Source organism: Aquarana catesbeiana, linkage group LG02, assembly GCF_042186555.1.
Source record: "Aquarana catesbeiana isolate 2022-GZ linkage group LG02, ASM4218655v1, whole genome shotgun sequence".
In the NCBI taxonomy this organism is placed as follows: domain Eukaryota; kingdom Metazoa; phylum Chordata; class Amphibia; order Anura; family Ranidae; genus Aquarana; species Aquarana catesbeiana.
In genome coordinates, this window is record NC_133325.1 from 414,626,405 (window position 1) to 414,643,541 (window position 17,137).

At 37.9% G+C, this 17,137-nt stretch overlaps 1 protein-coding gene across 3 annotated transcripts in view; it reads right to left on the minus strand.

Moving 5' to 3' along the window:
- CSMD2 (CUB and Sushi multiple domains 2) overlaps positions 1-17,137 on the minus strand; it is a 1,533,565-nt gene that overhangs the window by 561,869 nt on the left and 954,559 nt on the right. For 2 of the 3 annotated variants that reach the window (XM_073615428.1, XM_073615429.1), the window contains exons 8-10: positions 13,913-14,000; positions 11,718-11,842; positions 7,504-7,625 (exon numbers count right to left, since the gene is read on the minus strand). The exons of the other annotated variant lie outside the window; for it this stretch is intronic. In XM_073615428.1, coding sequence (XP_073471529.1) covers positions 7,504-7,625; positions 11,718-11,842; positions 13,913-14,000 — 335 coding nt within the window. The remainder of the gene's footprint in view (positions 1-7,503; positions 7,626-11,717; positions 11,843-13,912; positions 14,001-17,137) is intronic. 3 annotated transcript variants of the gene reach the window in all.

Sequence of the window (17,137 nt, forward strand, 5' to 3'; positions counted from 1 at the left end):
ATGCTCTGCAAGCTTCATTGCAAAAATTAGTAAATGCATATTAATCATTTGATCAATGTTGCCGCATTTACTCATTTTAGCAAAAGGTAGACCAGGCCTATAATTGAATTTGGTCATTATGACATTTTGCCTTATTAAATTAGCCTGACAAATGTAAGCAAAAGAATACATTTAATTTACTACAGGCAAATAGGTTGTTCACTTTGCAAGGGAATTTGCTCCTAAGCTTAATGATTGTAGCTTCACTTTGCAAAGAATACCCAATCATAATTAGATGATGAAAGTCAGCAGAGCATCACCTCATTCACTAAGCTCTGGGGCACATTCCCTTTTAAAGTGCAATTTTGCCTTTAGTAAATCAACCCCTATTGTCTTCTAAATTCTTAAATCACATATTTTCCCTTACTTTATTTCTGGTAGATTTTAAAGGTCAAACCCCTTCTTATCCTCTACCCACTCCCCATCTACTATAGTAAATAAATTAATAAAAATGCTTTCAATGGTATAGTTAGTTAGCAGACGAAAGGGAGCAAAAAGGAGAAGTTCATTTATAGAGTTTACACACACTTTAAGCATGCAAGTGAAGTTTGCCGTATGGTTATTAGGTTGTTCAATACAATGGGACTACCCAACTATCTTAAAACTGTAAAAATGTACCCCTAGATTATGAACAGCGATACCAAGCTGATTAACGGACCATGGTGGAGATCAAAATTGCCTGCAAATAAAAAATGTACTCAGGCTTTCTTAGCTAAATATATTGCTGCCCCTTCATGATCTTTCACAACTGTTCTTGACCCAAACAAGACATTGTTACATAACCACAAACCTTTGTAACTGTAAATTCTGTGCACAGAATGTTTGTGTCACAAACTAAAATGGGGACCCTGTTCCTCTGTGCACTGTCTTTCCCCACAGGTGTAATCTAAAGGACAGCTGGTGTTCCACCGGGGACCCCCAGGGCACTCTTCAGGTACTCACAGTGGAGTGGAGAAGGGTTGGTGCCAGGTAATGGGGGACTGAAGCAAGGAAGAGGCACAAGGCATTAGAAAGCTGGAGACAGGTGTGAGGCTTTGAGTCTGAGTGCAGAAAGTCAGAGCAGAGACTCAGACTTTGGATGCAGCAAAGACTACAGGCGCAAAGATGACAAGGCTGAGGTTGTGGTTGCTGCTGAGACTGGGGTTGCAGCTGAGAAGCAATGGAGAATTGCAGGTGTTTTGTGAAGACTCTCAATAACACTAAGCAGTGGCAGAGGTTGTGAGAATAAAGCAAAGACTGAAGCTGTGGGTGCAGTGAAAATGTGGGCTTCTGGTTCAGCAGTTGGTTAGAAAGCAGGAAGACCAGGCTGGAATGCAGTAGAGTTTAGGATGCATGTGCAGCAGTGGCTGAGCTGTAGATTCCATGAAGAATCAATGAAGGTGCAATGGTGAAACGGTGATTGCCAAGAAGTGTGATAGCTCAAGAAGAAAACACTATACATGAGGGGTCACTGGACATTCATGATGTGATGCAGTTTGACCCTCCAGGTGTAACCCAGAAGTGCCTGCAACCACTTGGGATCAAGGGTTGCCAAGCCATTCCCTACCTCCATATGGGTCTCCCCACACATTAAAGGTGTGGTTTAAAGGGAAGAGATATAATTTTCACACATAAGGTGGAAAGCGAAAACATCTGGTGCAAAGGTCAAGCAAAGTTCTCTGGGCCATAGCTTTTACGAAAATATAACTTGCTTCTGACAAACTTTGAATTTAAGATTTGTTGGACTTTGTATTTCTGGCAGGAAGCTGCTGAAGGAGAACGTACTTTGCAAGTGCAAGAAAATTTGATGAGAACCAATGGTTTCAGAAGAGAGGCATGAAAGAAATTGGGTACCAGTACAATGTAGAGCAGACTTACAGAGAACATCTTGAGACAAAGGTTTTTATGGAGAGCCAAATCTCCTGGCTGGCAGTTAGAGACTTTGCACTTTTGTATCTGAGGTGAAAGTGCATTGAAAGAGGTCTGCAATAGAAAACCTTGTTTCTAAGACTTTCTGGCAACATAGTTTTGCCTGGAGGAATGGGAATTTTTGTGACAGAGGTCACTGTCAGAATGTGTGCAGGAATAATGGGCTCCAGTTCAGAGGACTGCTCTCTGTTGAGGGGATCAAAATCAAAAAGTGCCACTTGATAAACTGACACTAATAGTTTGTGATCCTGACACTCTAGGTAAACTGGCCGTGGCAGCATAAGGTCAATCCAGCGCTAGAGTGTGGATGGTAATTAACCATATCTGTATGGATTCTAAATTCATAGTTGCTTTTTCATCAAATAGGAGAATACATTAGATAAAATTACTATAGCAAGAGAATGTTTCATATTCTTGTCACGCTTTAGCAACCTGACAGCCAGTCCTAATGAACAACTCAAGAAGCATTTTTATAGTTTAGCAGAGTTCATACTCTGATACCAGAGGTTTTGATTAAATATAATCACTCTGCTTTTTAATTATCGTCTTCCTTATTATTCAACAGAGTGAACCACCTTTTTATTTATAAATATGAAGCAGTTTACACAGATGCAAAGCAAAAACCAATGGTTTTATGAAAGATGGAAAAGTGCATGAAAGAGAGTGCATGAAAGAGATAAAGAGACAACGAGGAAGTGAGAGAAAAATAAAAGCAGACGGCCAGAAGAAACTATAATCTACCTTATGTAATTTCATCACAATAGCTAGCCTTTTCTAGGTGCATCCTCTGTGGTCATACATTGTGCACTCAAGTTATAAACTTGATGTAATTGCTGTGGTTCTAAAAATGTATTTAAAGAATTGAATCCCAGGGTGTGTGATGCTGCGACCCCTGACTCTTGGGGATATTTCCCTCTCCCTTCCATCTCTGACCCTTGATTCCACCCAGGTGCAACCTTTGGGAGCCATGGTATGTGATGAAAACTTGATATGTCATACTGAATACCTTTGTGTGTGCATTATTTACTAATTATAGTTCTTTTTATTTAGTTATGTTATTTGTGCTTGAATACTTCCTGAAGAAGCCATTTTGGCAAAATATCTAGAAGATATTAGTGCGCTTGGAATCAATTATATTACAACAAGACATGGTCAAAATTCCTGTTATATACTGTATGTGTAATATGTCTATATGTGTATGGTTTTTACATGTTGTACAAATAAAACTTTTGTGTTTTTATATATCACTTTGTCTGTGGACTCTAATAGCACCTTTAAAATCCCATCCTATTTAGTTTTTTTTGTATGTAAAGAATTGTGAAGCAGCTTCTTTTCTCCCCCTTATATTGCTGCTGACTGAATCACTGGAAGCCATAGAACATGCAGTCTAAGTTGCCTAGATTGGGAGCTAAAGAACAGCATTTTTTTGTTATGGCAAGAAAGAGGTGCTTTTCTAGTTTAAATAACAATGGGGAAAGGGGAGTTGTTGTCTGGGTTAGTGCACCAGTAGGCACAAAGAGCACCCAGTCAACCCCTCCCAATAAAAGCCACAAATGTGAACGTTATTTGTCTTTTACAGGAAAGAATATGGAAAACATGCAAGCTAGAAAAAAAGGTTCGGATTGTGTTTTTGATTTGTGATGAGATAAAGTTTACCAAAAGCTCGGCATTGTTTTGCATATGTTACAATATGGGCTTTACTTGCAGGAGCGTGCTTTCATTTATGAATGCAATATACTGTATATAATGGAAATAGTATCAAAATTTAGTAAGGGTATGTGAAGTTAGAGAAAAGTTTCATTGTGCAGTGCTTCTTTTGGAAATGGATTGTGAGAAAGGCAAAGTAAAGGGGTGATGCATGCTGGGTAAATTTAAAAAAGACAACTTGAAAGCAAAAGTGCTTTAGCTTTCCTGGATTTACTCACATGTAACCATTTATGATTTTACAAGCTAGCTGTGAAATGAAAGATGCTGCAACTTGCATTTGAGGGACTGGTTATGAATTAAGCTGGTTTTCCTATAAAAAACTTCATCCAATTTTACCACACTTAGCATGAATGATTTATTACAGATCACGTGAGAAATCATACATTTTCAATACCTCCTTTCAATCTTGTTTACAAAAGTAAAAATGAATTTTTAAATATCTCTTAATGGAAATAATTATTAGACAACACCTCATAACTACACATCAGTTGTTTAAATGAAGACACATCCAGGTTTTTTTTTTCAAATGACCCATGGCTTCATTTGATGGTATTGTTCACAGAATGAAGGCCACTCATTCTACACTTTATATGACGCATGACTGGTGTAAATAGATTATACTTTTTTTGTAATGAGCTTGGCTAGTGTAAAGGTAAACATATGTAAACTGAGCTTAAAATCAGTCTAGGGCTTGTGTCATTTTCTGTGAGGGTAGGAAGAAAAGCAATTACAACATACAAACTTCAAGAATCATTATTTTGATTGTCCTGGTTGAAATGCACTGATTAGTTCTCATATGTTTTCTCATAATGTCACAAAGACAAGAAGCTAATACTTTACACTTCTTTATTTTGTCATGAACAGGCAGTTGATAGTGTTACTGTAAGAAATAAAGATATAGTAAAAGAAAGTATGTGGGATGTATCTGAGCACTACAAAGTCATGAAGTTAACAGAATGATTGCTCAGCTGATCACCACTGAAGGGTTACCTTTTTCCATGATCAACAAATGCACTGTATAGCCTACAAATCAATTACAACTTCAGTAGAAAGGTTCTGTTGTTTCTGATTATGTTGTTTCTGATTATGAAGAACACCATTTTTACAACAATATTAATCTAGCCAGAACCTCACATAACGGTTGTCTTGTTTAAATAAATATACAGTGGGTTAATGTAACATATGATAATTTATTGAAGGGTCTGTAAATATTTCTTTTTTAGCATTGCCAACAATTATTCTCATTACCACACTATAATTCTAGGCTTGTAAACTCTATATTTACTGGGTGCATATCAGGTGATACTGCACATTAGCGGGTCTAAGACCCATCAAACCAAGAACAGCTTAAAAGTCACTTGTCTTCCATGTAAAAACGTTAGCTAGGTAGCAGGTGTATTGATGTTTTTGCTTTACTTGAACTGACCAACTACAGATATGCAGCAAATAACTTTCAACATGCCTTATTTGAACACATGTGCTTTGTTAGAGACTCAAAGTAATATAGATGATGGGGTCAATATATAATCATCTCAACCTGTATTCAGGGACCTGCCCATATTCAAACCATCTATGGACAGGCTGATTGTGGTCAAATCATTCCATCAATCCCTAGCAATAATCACTATGTTCTCCCGGCAGGGATGGCTCCCACATTCCCCCCTCCCCCTTTCGCTATGAGAACACAATATCTCCATGGAAGCTCGTAATTGCCTGAAAAAAAACACATTATATGTGTCAGTGGCGGCCCATCCATATGGGGCGCCGCCCCCCTATGCATGCGTCTGGCCCCCTAATCTACATATGGGGCGCCTGACGCATGGATTTCAATCAGGGATTTTTTTAAGCATGTGATTAGAGCCAGAGGCTCTAATAGGCTTCAAAATTGGGTGGGCTCAAGGTGTAGAGCACTGCGCCCCAAGCCCACCCAGTTGTGTGACAATAGCCAATGAATACTTGCTATTGTCACACTGATTCTCCTCCCGGTCAATCATGAAGCGGGTCGTGAGACCCGTTTCCCAATTGGCCGAAAGGAGAAGCGTTCCAAATGAACTAGGAGGGGGAGATGCCTTGATGCAGATGAAAAGCAAGGGGAAGGCACCGCCCATCACCCACGCCATAGATGGGGTAAATGCCAGGCTGGGAACTGTCCGACCGACCAGATGGGGGGGTGGGATTGGGTGTGGGTGCGGGTGACCCGATGAGGGGGGGTGGCTTTGGGTGCACTGTTTGCCACCCCCCCAGAAATATACCACCAGCCGCCACTGATCTATGGCTTTCCCAGCATCCACACACAGGCCGAATGCCAGGCGACATCAACCCTTTCAATAAAAATGGCCAACATTTGACCCATGTGTATGGCAGCCAGTCCAACAAAAGCCGGCTGTTTGGCTGACTTCTGTCATATGAACATGCTGGAAAACCAGTGGCTGAACAACTCCCGATCAGCGATTTCAGCCAATGGCTAAGAGCGCTGACCGGAGTGTTCTATCCCCCTGTCAGAACACAATAGCTCAGCAGGCGAGAGTGATGTACTAACATCTGATTGTTAGTACATCAACCCCTGATATGAGCTATCAGGGTTTTTTCAGTTCAACCTGCTGGGTTGTACAAAAAAAAACTAGTAGTGCGTACTAGGTTTAAGTCTACAGTTTGATCTTGGTATAAAAATTTCTCTTCAGCAAATGCTTTGGAGAATTATTTAGGTGAAAGGAATACTTTGGAGTCTATTTTGTTAAGTGACAAAACCCAAAGAAAAAGCAGACAAGTTAGTAAAAAAAGCCCAAAGCTATGTTTTTTTTCGACCATCTTAAAGCGTTGGTCTCAAATTTTCTGACTCTTCATAACATTCTTATTTAAGGAAGTAGCTGCAATTCTGCAGTTATAAGGTTTTTAGAAAAATGGGTTGTTGTAGCTGTATTAGTGAACTTGCAAACAAAAAATAATTTATGTTACTGCAAATAAAAAAAGTATGATTGACAGTACTCACTTTTTTTTTTTTTTAAAGATCATATAAGCTCTTATGAACTGTCAAAGTACAATGTCAAGTGTACAAGTGTCAAAGTACAATAATCATGTATGTTACTTACTGTAACAACCAAAAGCAATAAGGACTTCACAACCTAAGAACACTGCTTGATAGCAGGAAATGACACTAGGGTCACAAAAACATTTTTTCTGCAGTAAAAGCCCTTTTTTAGGTTACACTTTTCACCTCTTGTATGTTATGTTTCCTGGGTGCTTTTATTTTTGCATTTATTCTGCATATAGTGTTTTGTAATGTTTTTAGCAATATGGGACACCAGACACTTTGAACTAATGAGCAGATGCATAGAAGTTGCACAAAGATAACTGAAAGTGATCTTTAATGTGCACAGATACCTCACTTTTAGGCAACCCAGCCAAGCCAGGTACATTCCATTGCTGATTGCTGATTCTTCCTTTCCTCATTGACAGTGTTGTAAACCCATTTGTTCCTCTTTTTTTTTTTTTGCAGTACTAACCTTATTGTTCCCATGTCACCTCCTACATAAATACATTTAAGGCTAAGAAGATAAAGAGATGGAGCAGTCCAGCTATGATTACATTCAACTTTTTAGACCAAATACCAAGAACAGACAAGGTTGTCAAATGTATGCAGTAATGATCTCGCATTTTGTTTATGCAGAACAAAACAAGAAACAGATTTATAAAACATACAAGTAAATTTGAACATATAGTATGCGTGTATGTGTGTAAACACAAAAAAGAAGAAAAAGAATTTCATTACTTTATTGTATATTATCACTACAACTTATTTTGTGCTATTTGTAGCTGTTAAATAATCAGATCGAAATGTTTCCATCTTACCTTGGATGGATTAAGAGCAGTGATGATCCACACACAGTGTGCATTACTATCATACTGAACTGGATAGTTGGGTGAGGTGATGATCCCAGAAGGCCCACGAAGGTGAGCATCACACATTCTCGCTGTAGGTAAAATCAGAAAAATCATCACATTATGTAAACAGTAATACCAATACACTAGATGAACCACTTCCAAAGCCATCCCTCTTAATTTACAGTGATGTTTATGTGAAAATTCACAGCAGAACGGCAGCATTGCTAAACTGAATTACAGGTAATTTCAACTTACTGTACAGTAAAGCTCAGCTTGCTCAACCAAGCATATCAGACAGTGCTTCTAGAGATTATGCAGGTTTTAATTTGTTTAGATATTCAGCTTTGGCCATATGCAGCATCAGACTCAAACAGCCGAACAGAAGTCATGGACACATGTTGGACAGCATCCAAGTCAGCGTGACAAAACTACATTCCTTTTGTTTCACTTGTTGTTTTAATATCCTTGGATTACCTCCCAAATTAGTATGAAAGAAAAAAAGACTTCGGAAGAGAAGTCTAATCAGGTCCCTATCATCTCCCTTCTTTCCAAGGCATCTGCATGCATGTATGCATGCATAAAGACACATCAACCTATGGCAGAACACAGATGGTCAATGCCTTTGCCAAATTAGCTGTCACAGTTTTATAGATGAGTCATCAGATGTTATTTCAACATCTATCGGAAGATGAGTGTATAAGTCACTCCTAACAGCAAACTGACACCCAAAGCAGGGTGTTATATTGTCTCACTGTACAGAGGACTACCGCTAATCACAGGCTGGCATACTGGTAAAAGGCTTATGGTTATAAAGGCAGGAGATCATATACATCTGGCACTAGAAAGGTTAAGTCAGGCTTTTCTGTCCAGCTACTCTTAGAGGTTTCGATTGGGAGGGGAATATTTTATTAAAGCAGTTGATCTGGACAGACTCTGCTTCTCTCCCTCCACTGAAGACTGCTCAGTTTATCTCCACCTCCCTTGTGCGTAGAGTGTGTTTGGGGTGGGTGTGTGGCTCTGAATATCAAGTGCTGCTAGGACAGTGCTGCAGTGAAATGCGATGGCTCACTGAGGATTCTCACTGACAAGAATGAATGCTAATTAACGAGACCCCATGCCACCATTCTACAGGACATTGCTAGCCTGGCTTGTCAACGTCCATTCAAGGACATCAAAGGGTTAATGTGTTTCTAGGTGACCTTGTGACAAACCATTATTGAGGGGAGGAGGAGGGCACCCATTCATTACTGTACAAAAGGCAGTGACAATTTGCCATTGGACTTATAAAATCTCTGCAATCCATCATGCCCCAGCCAGACATGTCTTGCTTTAATGTTTAATGCAATGTTAATGCTCCCTTATCACCACTCCCTCGCAAACGTTTGGCGGATTGACAGACGCATTGCTACACTTCCGTGACATATACAGCAGGTTCCACAAGGGTATTCTTTGGCTTCAGAGGGGGAGTGTATGGTGCTGGTGCAATATGTCAAAAATTAATTATTTTCCAAAGTCAATATATTTTTCTACTGCCTTATCAACAGAATTTTTCATCTCCACACAGCTCAAAATGATGTGACTGCAATTTAAAAGACTAAAGATTGGATCAGCGTCAGCTTCTCCTAAAATCTGAGGGGTATTACCATAATATCTTACAGTAAAGGGTTACTGTATAATGATCTGATATGACTAAACTCAGTTCAGCTAGCATATGCTGAAATAGGGAACAATTATGCAATTTCAAATGACTTTGTTTAGCAATGGAAGGTAACAGCAACAAGAATAAGCAATGATAAATGCTATTTCACATAATGAAACAGTTTGCACAGTATACTTGCATTCTAAGACTAACATAATTTTATGTAGGCCCTTCAAGAACCAGAATTAAAGTATTAATGAGCAGCGATTAGTAATAACTCACGTTTGGTCTCAGCTAAAAATAGAACTGCAAAAAGCAATTTGTAATAATCCATGACAACAAGAAATTACCTTTTAACAGCCTTGCGTGGGCAGACTGATAAAAGTTCTGATTGGTTGCCATTGGAAACTATATACCCTTAGAATGTCTATATCTGCATTACTTTTCAGTTTAATGGAATTACTATTTACGTCCAGAAAATACCAAAATGATGGGAATCAATAGACCCTTTGCTGCTTATATAACCACCAACAGCTCTTCTGTGACTTTACTCTTTGTCAAAGTGTCAGACCTTGTCATATGCTATATGCTCTACTGGTCACAGTTGGAGAACTGAGAAAAGCCAATAGGCACATATACAATGTACATAATTCATTCACATACTGAGAAAAGGCTAACAGAAAGGCTAGCTTTAACTTATGTAACTGACATTTTGCAATGTATTTAAGCATAGTAAATGAGTGAAATCACTGTGTAACAGACAGTATCAAAAGGCACATAGCTAATAAGAGTGGCCTTGCATGTGAACCTGTGGCTCCTCCTCGAACAGTGCTTTCTTGTGTTTATTAGAGTATGAAAGTTTCAAAGTTCAAATGATAGGAAAATACACAATTTTTCTGGGATTATTTAAAGTCAACCTTTCCAATCGTTATTATTATAAAGATATTGGTCCCTCCAATATCCAAACAAAATCTTCCATGCATTAGTGCTGTTTACAAATATCAACTTTTTATACCTCTATGAACGCTTCTCCTTCAGCCCTGGCCAAAAAATCTTAAGGGCAAGCTAAGCTTTAACTGATATAGTAACTATATCAGGGAGATGTGCCAACCCTCTCAGTGATGCAAATGTCTTTTATGGCTATGTACGCTTCCAAGAGACCTCTGTTTACACATAAATCTGGTGGTGTGGTTGACAGGTCCCACATGACTGCTCTCAGGTCTTTGAGTTGCATGCAGTGATTAACAACCATCCCACTTCTACCCTATGTCAAAAGAAAGGTAAAGATGGCTGTATCCAAAGCAGAGAGACAGTCTTATAGGACAGATAGGAACATAATTTTGCACCGCTGCTAGTGAATACTTCAGTTACCTTTGTATCCTCATTTTTAGCAGTGGTATGGTGTGATTTTTTGAGGAAAGTGGTTCAAATAATTAGGCAAGAACAATATGCCAAGTACAGTAGACTATAGCTACCTGTTACTATAAAAAAGCAGTCTAAGTCAGAATTCAATTTACTGCAGTCAGATCAGTTAAAAGATAATTTGTTATTGCATTTTATAGGTTGGTGTGCTTTGCACATCATCAATGATCATCATCTGTGCACTGCCTTCTAAAATAAGCCCATGGATGTTGATTGAATTGCTCTATTGTGTACAGCATCCAACTAAACTCCATGGTGACAACATATTTTGTTACATACTTTATTGCTCCTATAAAAGCACAAAGATGTGGGCCCTGTGTTTCATAGTATGCCCTTAGTGAATTGCGTATACTCAAATTTATAAACACGATGTACTGTAATCAAAAAGATCATTTAAATGCACTTCACAATTAGAAGCACTGCATGGAAAAGGCAGCCATGTTGTAGCATCAAGAAGTATGTGCACTCTCAACCTAATGAAGATAAAGATAGTAGGGTAAGTAGCAACATGTATCATACAACATTTTACTCCATCTACTTTATAAAAGAGAGTGAAAAACAATTCACACAAATTAGCAATGCACCGTAACATGTACAGAGCTAAGCAATACTGGAAGCTGAATAAGAACAATCCATCCTGCTGTACTATGAGAAGAGCATTCATGAAAATGCTGTTCATCAATATATAACAATCAAAATAAGGATGGGGGTGGGGAATTGCTGATTACAAGGAGTACCATAGCTGACATATGATTTAATAAAGTATGGTGGCAGGTGAAGCTGAGCCTGTGTTCACGTCAAGCATCAAATCATGAGCAGGGGTTCTTTTTTAATTCCCTTGGTCATGATTGGAGGTTCACAGTGCTGCACTACATTTCACCTGCCTTTTCACTTGAAAAAAAAACAAGTTTATTGCCTCCTAGTTTTGCTGTAGCAGTATTGTTAACTCTTCTATTACCAGCAGAACTGGAATCTTATGCAACATTTCAAACTCATGTTCTATTCTCACTATCAAAGCCTTTGGTACACTAAATAATACAGAACAAATACGATTTTAATGGCCACACCGGTAACATATTCATATTTGCTACAAACCCTTACTCTAATTTCTTGAGATTACCTCTGCAGATAGGTCGGTGGTCGCTCCATGCTGCAAACATGTCGCTTACTTTCATGCAGGTGATGCTTTTAGAACCTTGTAGATCATAGCCATCATCACATAAAAACTGAATACTGGAGCCTAGCCTATGGAGGAATAATGCAAGATGTAAAGAGATGGTGGAAGAAAGGTTTGAACACACACATACAAGGGATCCACACACAACAGATACACACTCTACACATTATTTACGGAAAATGGTTTGCCATTACTTGCATGACCTGCACGATCTATGTGGCTCTGCATCTGGAGCAGAGAGCATGTGTTTTTTTCCCTTAATATGCTCCCTGTTTTGTTGAAGGCTTCACCCATTTTCAAGATTGTACAGGTCTTGTCATCTCATACACATGGACCAGTAGGCTCTCACATGATGATGGATGAAATATGATGATTTAAACAAGTAATGCCTTTCCAACCAAATTTTTATTTATATTCTTACTAAGGAGCAGTGAGAATTTTTCATGATATATTCCCATTCCAATTTCCTGAGAGTATTAGCTTCTACCACCTCTGATGGGAGGCTATTCTGTGGATTAAGCCCTGCATTTGCAAAATATAGATTTTCTGTTCAGCCTGATAACATTTCAGAAACCAATCTTCTATGCTGAAGAGATGTTTGATAAATATCGACTGCTCCTGCTCGCTTTCTATAAAAACAGCATAATGTACAATATTGATATCCCGTATTTCCCAGAAGCTCCATGATTTATCGTATTATCACTGTCATTACAAATCTTCTAGATGTTTCTGTAGCCAGAGAACTGACTATAGCATTGTAGTGTATTTCAAGCCCAATCTGTCGGTGGAATGTGTTCATTTACATTGTAGTTACAAGTTAAAAGTTACAGGGTTGATGATTGCATTGTAGAACACAGAATCAGCACTGTATGATACATTTCCATACATGAGCCCTTTATGTAACTTTCTACTCATTATGAAATCATAAAACGACTGAAAAGTAAAAACAGTAAAACGGCAAATGGGTTAGCTAAAATGGATGTGTGTACCGGCCAATAGAAGTCTCTAGCAGTGTTTTACACAAGTATATGCTGGGCACAATAAATTCAGTATTTATGCTGATAGACTGGCACAGTTTTTCAGCAGAATGCAGTGATTTATGAATACATAAGAAACGGAAAATTCATTGCAGAATAAAAAAACACTGTTTCAATAAAATTAAATAACTGTGAAAATCATTTTTTATACCTGGTAGTATTAGTATAACAATAAATATAATACTGTGCATGCCTTTTTTTAGCCATTAAAATACAGCAGCACAATATCTGTAATTTGTCATTGGTTGGGAAAAAAGGTGAAAATACACAAAGTAAAAAGAGCATCCCTATTTTACACTTTACCACTATACAATTATATTGCAGGCTTGACTGAATTTTTTACCCATCTTATTATATAACTGTCACACATAGCATTACAGTAGGTCCCCAAATAATAAAACTAGTTCAACTGGGAATAAAGGCTGTAGTATACATGGAATTGTAACAGGGACAGGCAAAATAGGTTTCTAAACGTATAGGTAGGCTAAACATTATGGAAGCCGCAGTAATAATGAGCTAAGCATCATGGATGCTGCAGTGAACCATTAGTTGCAATATGAATATGAATATGCATATGAATTACTGGGCCAACTATAACATCCATATCTTTGGCAATATATTTTTAACAGAACAAATTGAAAGAAATTTGTTTCAACAAGCTATGTCCCTTGTTGAAGAAAAAAAAATCACATACTAAGTGCTTTTTATTAGACACTAAAGAGTGCAACATTTGCTAGTAGCGATTATTGTGCTTACCATTTTCTTCAACATAAATCCTCAGAGCTTTAAAAAAGTACATGCTCGCCTGTTCTCTTTACAGAATAACTAACAAACTAATTAATATGCTTCCTTTACAAATGAACATGACTGAGCTTCTTTCTGGGTGTCTGGAGTACCTGGCCTATTAGAGAAGCCATATGATACAATACAATTACAAAAAAATAGTTATTGTTATAACCAACCGAGTTGAAAGGAAACCTATATCTAATGGGCATTTTTCATAATAAAAGCTGGTTACACCCAAGTTGACATTATGCATACATTTTGAGCTGTGCAAAAGAAACACAGGCAATAAGGAAGCATGAAAAAGGGGCCTCTCACCTGAAGTCAGAACCTATTCTTTTTCCATGTTCCGGAGTTCCTGGGTCGGGACACAAGTGGTGTCCTTGGTAAACACCCACCTGAGTTACTAAAATGCAAAAAAGAGAGCATACACAGAGAGGAATCACTCCACACACAGCCAATTGGAAAAGTGACACTGCTGGATAATGTGCAAACACAGAAGTATACAAGAACTGCCACTTTAATACAGTTAGGAGTTTACATGTGTTGCTTACAAATAAGGCAACTGAATGAACATGATTTGCTCTCCAAACCAAAAATCTTCTCCTACCTCCCCCTTGACACAAGCACACATTAAAAAATACAGATCACTGCTTAGCACAATTAAGAAACATCTTAGTGATTAACACATAATGTAAATCACCCTTTCAGCTCATGAGATACCAAAGTGGAGTTAAGGAGAGGTCTTGGTCTTTCACAGCTGGATGGGTGTATGTGCTCCTCACAGAGATGGGACACGGGTAGGTATCAAAGATCTTCTCCTAAGAAAATGCGCCATTTCTTCAGAGTCTTTGATTCAATTTTGATTAAGGAATCACTTGATATGGGATTGTGATGTAATTTCTTAAAGCAGTTAGGGATGATCTTGTAAAGATGGCTTGCAATAGTCACTGAAGAGTAAAAAAAATGATCAGATACCAATTACTCTGCAGACCCTTGGGCATCAACAGTCACACCCACGCACACACATACAAACACCACCAGCGCAGTGGGAGGTTACAGCATGTGGATATGGGTTCTGTATGTTTCCATTGTTTGGAAACATTACTGGGAATATTTCCTAACAGCTGCATGAACATGTGGTATGACCCACACTGAAAAATGGGGGATAAGCAACAGGACTTACACTAAAATGCTATTACTTTCCTGAGCTCTTCTGCCATCCTCAGTAAAGCTAAAACATGCCCTCTCTATCACAGGCCTGTTTTCCAGAACTGAGTAAAAATGCTGTAAACCATTTAATACTTGATCATGGTGTATTTCTTGGAACACCCATTGGAAAGAAAGTATTCTCAGGACACATAAAACCTGTGTTCAGGAACACCAACCAGGATGTTGTTACATGCATCACAAGCACCAGATCATGTGTAGAAGATGACATTACGTCTACTTCCCTCCCCAAGAAATCCTAAGTATGTCATGACACTAATGAATTTGAACACCCTTGGTTTTATAGCGGTAACAATAAAACATAAAAACAATCATCCAAGAAAATCTTATGACAATTTCTCTTTCTTGTGTGGTTACTACAAAACTCTGAATGCAGGCAGGAGACTGGATTGTCATTCACGAAGGCACATACATATGTATGTGCTCTGTGCATATGCATGGTTATTACAGCATATAAATAGGTGCAGAGAATATAATAAGGTAGACAACGTGCTTTTTAAAAGAGGAGCTTTTTTTTTTATTTGATAAAATGAGAACGATGTTATTTATAAAATGTGACGAAAGACTACATAATCTTATTCTGTACATGAAAATTAAAAGAAAACGACAGCCAGGAAAGACAAGCAAATGATGAAAGGATAGAGGCCAGTGAATAGAACGGAGTGAGAGGGCATTTAGCAGTGAGGCATGGGAGGAAGATGGGGAAATAACTACAATGGAAGGATCACAGAAAGATCAGAAAAATAGGTTTGAATCTATACTAAGAGGATAGACTATAGATAATAGAAAGGTCTGGCCATGGCGACAATGGAACATAAATAAAGGAATAGAGATAGAGTGGTTAAAGATTTACAGAGGGATTAACAGATCAAGTTAAAAGACCAAAGGAGTCACAGCAATGTACTGAATTGAAATTAAAAGGAACTGTAAAATAGAGCAGGAAGATGATTATGCATGCATGCATCAGTGGTACAGCACTAGGGTTTCTAAAGCAGAGTAATCTAAGGTAGTGTTTAGTGGCTCTAGAGTCCAGCATGTGATCTTAATGCATGTAATGGTACCTTGGGGTACATGCAGCTAAAGGTTTTGACTGCAATAACAGGATAAATATCCAATACCCTGGATACACTACACACACTTTTCTATATAACAGGGGCCTACTTTTATTTCAGCTGTTCCCCAACATACCTAAGCTGTATATGAAAACCAACTTCCACATTCGCCCATGAAAGAAAGAGTGCATAAAAATTATTTTTTATGTTTACATTAATTATCTGCAAAGAAGCCTCAAACCATAACATGGTTGAAATTGTATTCATTTTTTTTCTTGCATGCATAATAGATGCAAAGCATGTTACTACAGTTTTTTAAATCTAATACAAATTTAAGCATTTTTGTATGACTGTATTCCTTTCTATTTAATTTAGAAGAAGAACAAATTAAACATTTCAAAACTATCTTAGTAAGAGTTTAGAGTTTATTTCCAAAAAAAACATATCTAATGGCATTTCAATAGTGTCACAGTTTAAGTGCATTATAGGGAACCCCTCCCAGATTACAGAAATGAAATGCCAAATATAAAATTAAAAGCTAACATACATACAAATAAAAAACAGCAAAACCATCTATGGAAAGAAAAATTATATTTGTATGGTGATTTTACAGATATTGGTTAAAGTTGAAGGAAAAAGAAAGTCACTATCAATAGAGAGGCCTTATGTTCTAACACGACTTGGTACCATTAGGGCGGTATTAGCCATAAGTATTTCTATTGGGTTTTAGTTACAGCTCAAACATATTTACAGAAAATGGAAAAAAACACCTGACGTAACTAAACATACAGAAGGTCAGCTGCATGGTCAACCAAACACAGAAGGGACTAGTGTTGCAGCTACTGGAGGATAAGAGTGGATTGAGAGTGTCACTGAGGTAATGTACGTGTATAAAAAGGCAACACTTATTACCTCTGGGAGCCAAAGCAAACAGAACTTAAGCTCCAATTTACTGTTATCCTTTAACCTTGGTGGCTTCCAATCCTAGAATATAAATGACTAAGTGCCCTTTGACCTGTTGAAGGGTAGTTTATCAAATTTCAGGAAAAAATCTACTGCAAAACATGAATGCTTCACTGAGAGGTCTAAACTTAGCTTTCAGAGGACTTTTGTGACTGGTAACAGTACAATTAGCCTTTGGAGTATCTGACATATTATAAAGACCAAAGCTAAACACAAAGTAGATACTGGCTAACTGGGTATGTATGCCAGGCTGTGTTCTGCTAGCTTTTATCACAGCAGTTTGAACATTATTTTTACT